Source organism: Oncorhynchus kisutch, linkage group LG10, assembly GCF_002021735.2.
Source record: "Oncorhynchus kisutch isolate 150728-3 linkage group LG10, Okis_V2, whole genome shotgun sequence".
Classification (NCBI taxonomy): Eukaryota; Metazoa; Chordata; class Actinopteri; order Salmoniformes; family Salmonidae; genus Oncorhynchus; species Oncorhynchus kisutch.
Genome location: NC_034183.2, coordinates 22235233 through 22241232, shown reverse-complemented (window position 1 = coordinate 22241232; position 6000 = coordinate 22235233). Strand labels below are relative to the sequence as shown.

Here is a 6000-nt window from a genome sequence, read left to right as displayed (position 1 = left end):
GTGGCTACAACAAACATGTGCTGTTGGGGGTACTGGACTGGAGTTGGAAATTAAACACTGTCATAGTTGGTGATAAAATAATGATATTGTTCACAGATTGATGATTTGGCTAGGCATGACTATGACGGAAATGAAACATGTGCTTACTCACCACACTATCTCAGAAACAGCTTGGCTAAGTACCTCGACAAACACTTTGAACAGTTTGAGGAAAGCAAATCAGTCTTTCATGCAATCTCACACGATCTCAAAGAGAGCAAAGAGAGACTGGCACATCATGGTCAGGTTGACTGTTATATGTTTATTAAATGTCCATGCGAGTCTACAGACAAAGGCTCCATCCGTTTAAGATAAAGGGCCAGTCTAGTATATCAGTCCTGTCGCCACTCACATGGCTCTGAACATTTACAGCATTTTAAAGGGGTTGCAAAGCAAGATCACATCATATCATAACATTGACATTGAAATAAGTATAGAAGCAGTGTAGAAGGAGTGATGAGGTACATTATGTACCACTGGACCTGGAATTCAGAACAACAGGGGAGTCACAGGGTACATGGCTGTCCAGTATAGCAGAATATTGGACAATCTGTCTCCCAGTAACAGCTCAAAGCCACATGGATAGACATGGATTTCATGGGGTCGCACCTAAAAATTATAAACTGGGTGGTTCGAGCCATGAATGCTGATTGTCTGAGAGCCGTGGTATACCACGCGTATGACAAAACATTTCATTTTACTGCTCTAATTACGTTGTTAACCAGTTTATAATAGCAATAAGGCACCTCAGGGGTTTGTGGTATATGGCCAATATACCACAGCTACAGGCAGTATCTAGGTACCGCGTTGTGTCGGCCCTTAGCCATGGTATATTGGTCATATACCATAAGGACACCTATTGCTAAGTATACTATGGTATAAATACTATAGTATTCACTGTAGTGTTTTTGCAGACTTTGTAGTATCCATTGTAGTATTTGCTGTAGTATTTACAGTAAACTATAGTATAGTAAAAGAACTATAGCATATACTGTAGTAATTAATGTAGTTTTTTGCAGACTGTACTATACTGTAGTATTTACTGTAGTGTTTTTGCAGACATTACTAGTATTAGTATTTACTGTAGTGTTTTTGCAGACATTACTAGTATTAGTATTTACTGTAGTGTTTTTGTTTAATTATCTTTAACATAGAAGTGGAGGCTTTCTCCTTCAGGAAACATACTGGAGAAATACTAAAAGAGCACATTTTCCATAACCTGTAGGTAGGTAGGACTGGGGTCTGAATGGATAGTAAGGAACAATAACCTGTAGGTTACACAATATACTGTATGGTCTATGAATAGAATGTCGGTTTCTCATTTATGGGTGGCAAAAATTGTGATATGGTGGAGGGGAATTTGCAGATATGGGGGAGGGGAATGGGCAGGGTATATGCAAATAAGATACTGTAGTATTTACTATAGTTTAAAAAGGGGTAGTGTTTTTGAGGACATTAATGTAGTCTTTACTAGTGTTTTTTACTGTAGTATCTACTTTAGTATTTTACAGTGTACTACAACATTCTATAGTAAGTACTACACATGATCGAGGGATACTACAGTGTGTAGTAGTGATGGGGGACAAAATTGATATTGTTACATATCGGGATATTATTTTTGATGATACATATAGTATCGTTTTTGACAATATTACAGTATTATGTATGCGCTAGTTGGCTGTACCTGCACCAAAACTCCAGTGTTTTTCCTTCATAACTTGTTCCTCATCTTTTTAAATAGGGAGCCAATTTGTATTCAGCACTTTTATTTCCATGACTGATGAAACTCATTTTCTCATGGCTCTCTTGCCCATCTGCAGCAGACATATGGTGAGCAATATGTTTGGATCATCCAATTGCAATAAAATCACAGTATCGAATCGCAATACATATAGAATCGTGAGAATAGTAAAAATCGCAATACATATCACATCGGCTAACGTGATAATATCTAGTGTGTAATATAGTATTCTACAGTATAATATAGAATTCTATAGTGTAGTATTCTATAGTGAACATTTTTTCATGTGGGGTCTTTATTGAGTTGTAGGCAATTTGTTTATGCAGCTATTATTTCCTTACTAGGCTAGGTTAAACACACTTGCTAATCGGTAAACCTAAAATTTCATGCAGGGTGGAGGTGTTTGCAGCATCCCTTTAAAGTGAGCAACGTCTGTAATAAAACATGTAGCATAGATGAATAAGCATTGTGTGCGACTTCAAATATATACATGTATACACTTGCCCTAATTATAGAGGTGATCTCGATGCAATGGATGCAGGTTAACTAGGATGTCAGTGTGTGGGAACATATTTTCGGGCTTGAGCCAATCAAAACACACGAGCAAAATAATATGGTGAAGTTTATATTTCCACAGCAACAACTCCAATTAAGCCCTTGTCATCCTATCCTTATACAGTACAAACTGTATATTTACATAAATATGTGTATTTACATTTGTCTAGTAGGTCAGTTCTAGTACTGTACAAGCCATTATTACAAGCTTTAAAATGAAAGAAAATGATAGGTAAAGAAACACATACAGTGCCGTGAAAAAGTATTTTCCCCCTTTCTATTTGTCTCTACTTTTGCATCATTTTTATAATGAATTATCAAATCTTCAACTAAAACTTAATATTAGATCAAGGGAACCTGAGTGAACAAATAACACAACAATTACATGGATCATTGTCTTACTGAATGACCCAGCTGCACTTCAGCTTCAGCTCGCAGATGGATAGCCTGACATTCTCCTGTAGAATTCTCTGATACAGAGCAGAATTCATTGTTCCTTCTATTAAGGAGGCAGCAAAGCATCCCCAAACCATCACACTACCACCTCTATGCTTGACCGTTGGTACGTGGTTCTAACTGTGGAATGCAGTGTTTGGTTTTTGCCAAGCATAATGGGACCCATGTCGTCCAAAAAGTTGACTCAAGTAAAAAGCACCTGTGTCATGTCCTGACCATAGAAAGCCTTTATTTTCTATGGTGGAGTAGGTCAGGGCGTGACTGGGGGGTGTTCTAGTTTATTCTTTCTATGTGTAGTCTAGTTTTTGTATTTCTATGTTGGCCTGGTATGGTTCCCAATTAGAGGCAGCTGTCTATCGTTGTCTCTGATTGGGGATCATATTTAGGTAGCCTTTTTCCCACCTGTTGTTTGTGGGATCTTGTTTTTGTATTGTTGCTTTTGAGCCCTACAAGGCTGTACGTTCGTTTGTTTCTCTTTATTGTTTTGTTGCTGGTTCACATTTAAAATAAATATGATGAACCCAAATCACGCTGCGCCTTGGTCTACCCATTATGACGATTGTTACAACCTGGAAGCACCTGGATGAATATCAAGATTCTTGCAAATAATGTTCTATGGATAGATGATTTAAAAGTATAACTTTTTGGATGACATGGTTCCCATTATGCCACCTCTAGGTGGTAGTGTGATGGTTTGGGGATGCTTTGCTGCCTCAGGACTTGGACGACATGCCTTAATAGAAGGAACAATGAATTCTGCTCTGTATCAGAGAATTCTACAGGAGAATGTCAGGCTATCCATCTGCGAGCTGAAGCTGAAGTGCAGCTGGGTCATTCAGTAAGACAATGATCCAAAACACATAATCAAGTCTACATGAAATGGCTAAAATGCAACAAATATGAAGTTTTGGAATGGCCTAGTCAAAGTCCAGAGCTAATCCCTATTGAGATGTTGTGGCAGGACTTGAACCGAGCAGTTCATGCTTGAAAACTCACAAATGTCACTGCGTTAAAGCAGTTCTGCATGCAAAAGTGGGCTAACATTCCTCCACAGCAATGTGAGAGACTAATCAACAACTACAGGAAGCATCTGGTTGCAGTCATTGCAGCTAAAGGTGGCAGAACCAGTTATTGAGTGTAAGGGGGCAATTACCTTTCACACAGGGGAATTGGGTGTTGCATAACTTTGTTAATTAATTAAATAAAATAAGTATAAATGTTTTTGTTATTTGTAAACTCAGGTTCCCTTTATCTAACATTAGCTTTTGGTTGAAGATCTGATAACATTCAGTATCAAAAATATGCAAAAATAGAGAAAATCAGAAAAGGGCAAATACTTTTTCACGAAACATGTAGACGTAAATATAGGTAAATAAACACACACAAACAAATACCCACACATGAATACACAATATAAGTCCCACATGGGACCATATAAACATGTATAGTATGCTCGGTGACTATTAACAGGTGGCATAATCAAATGCAAACTAAGTAACAAATGGAGAGACCCCAGAGAACATGACGGTTGACTTTGCGTGTAGAGAGGTGAGGAGAAATTATGTATTTTTAGGCCCTGATTACATTCTTCAGTTCAGCACTGTTTGTGAACTTTACTGTTCCTAAATCTAAGGACCGCAGGAGAAACACCAGAACCATGGTTGTCCCTACTAGAGAGCAGTGGGATGTGTAGCTGGCCACATCTGATGGTCAACAGACCAGGCAGTCCAGAGAACCAGAGAGGAGGAGGCAGTGAGGAAAAAGCAGTGGAGAAGGCAGCAGTGGAGAAGGCAGCAAGGGAGAGAGAGATTTTATGAGACACATCCTACATCGCACAAACACAGCCATGCAGCCCAGCTCCCACTAACAAACAGGGAGCAGCTGAGGGAAAGCAACAGGTTCGCTGGCGAGCTCCTCCTCTTGTCCTTTTTCTCATCCTCCTCTTCCTGCTTTTCCTTCTTGTGAATGCTCCCCACCTCTCATGTGTGCTCAGTCGGTGTGATTAGCGGAGGGGGTTTCAGAGTGGGTGCCATGGTAACGCCAGGGCAGACAGGAGGATGAGGGTGATGGTGATAGCTGGGTGGGGTGTTGGGGTGTGACCCGCAGCTCTCACAGCTACCTGTGGTGGGGGTTGGGCAGTGGGGACGTGCCATGGGGGCTCCCTGACTGCTGGGCTCTTCCCAAAAGGAACATGAGTGCTGGCCACGTCCACTCTCTCATCTGCAGAGGGAGACAGAGAGAGAAACCAGATAGAGCTGCTACTGTCAAGACAAAGAGGTAGAGAGGGAAAGAACGAGAAGATGTAGATAAAGACAGAGGGAGTGAGGTATCCTAAAACACAAAGACAGACACACACAGGCTTTTGTGCGCACACACACATATACAAACACACAGCTCTGTTCCAGGAGATCTACAAAACCTTGCACTTGCTACTGACCAGTGGCGGTCAGTGCCGTTTATGATGAAGTTATTTTTTCATGAGCATGGCCTTATTTGTATTATTGCATTTTGGATGACTGTCATTCATATTCCATTCACCCAGTTCAATGTAACATAGATAGGTTTAGGGTACTACATGATACTCCAATTTCCCGATACCCATCATGAGGTTGCTACAACCTAGCCTACGAAAGAACGTTTACAACGTAAGTGCACACAGGTCGAGAGAAAAATTTGAGATGACAGACAGTGACATTCAATACCGCCTTGCACACTCTTGCCTGTATCTAGCTTATCTACGATGTAATCATTGGTCCAACAGTTGCAAGCAAGAGTTTATATTGGACAAATTCTGGTATTTCTATCCCCGTTTTGTTTGCTTCCGTTTAAGAAATGTTTTTCAACAGAATTGGTGAAATGAATACACGACAGATCATGCATAAACACAGTTCACTTTCATAGCAGCCACGGTGTATTCATTCTAGCCTCTATGCACTCTCCTCCTCTCACCTTTTCCCTTCGTTTGTGGACTTCAATGAACAACACATCTGCTGTATGTGACCAGGCGGAAAAACGTTTCAAGCAAAACCATGACATAACCGCTACACCCAGCCTACATCATTAGCTATATTAGCTAAAGTAACGACCTAGTCAACATAGCTAATATAACTAATGTGTTAGTAAACCCGCTACAATCATGCAGAAACGTTACAGTGTATAGTCAGTAAGCAGTTAGACCGGTGGAAATAAATTAATAAAACCAAAAGCTT

At 40.1% G+C, this 6000-nt stretch overlaps 1 protein-coding gene across 2 annotated transcripts in view; it reads right to left on the bottom strand.

The window, feature by feature from the left end:
* Window positions 1-281: 281 nt before the first annotated feature.
* Window positions 282-6000, bottom strand: part of LOC109897924 (glypican-5) — a 149568-nt gene continuing 143849 nt past the window's right edge. For both annotated transcript variants that reach the window (XM_020492606.2, XM_020492605.2), the window contains one exon: window positions 282-5011. In XM_020492606.2, the coding sequence (XP_020348195.1) occupies window positions 4809-5011 (203 nt within the window). In that variant the 3' untranslated portion in view covers window positions 282-4808. The remainder of the gene's footprint in view (window positions 5012-6000) is intronic.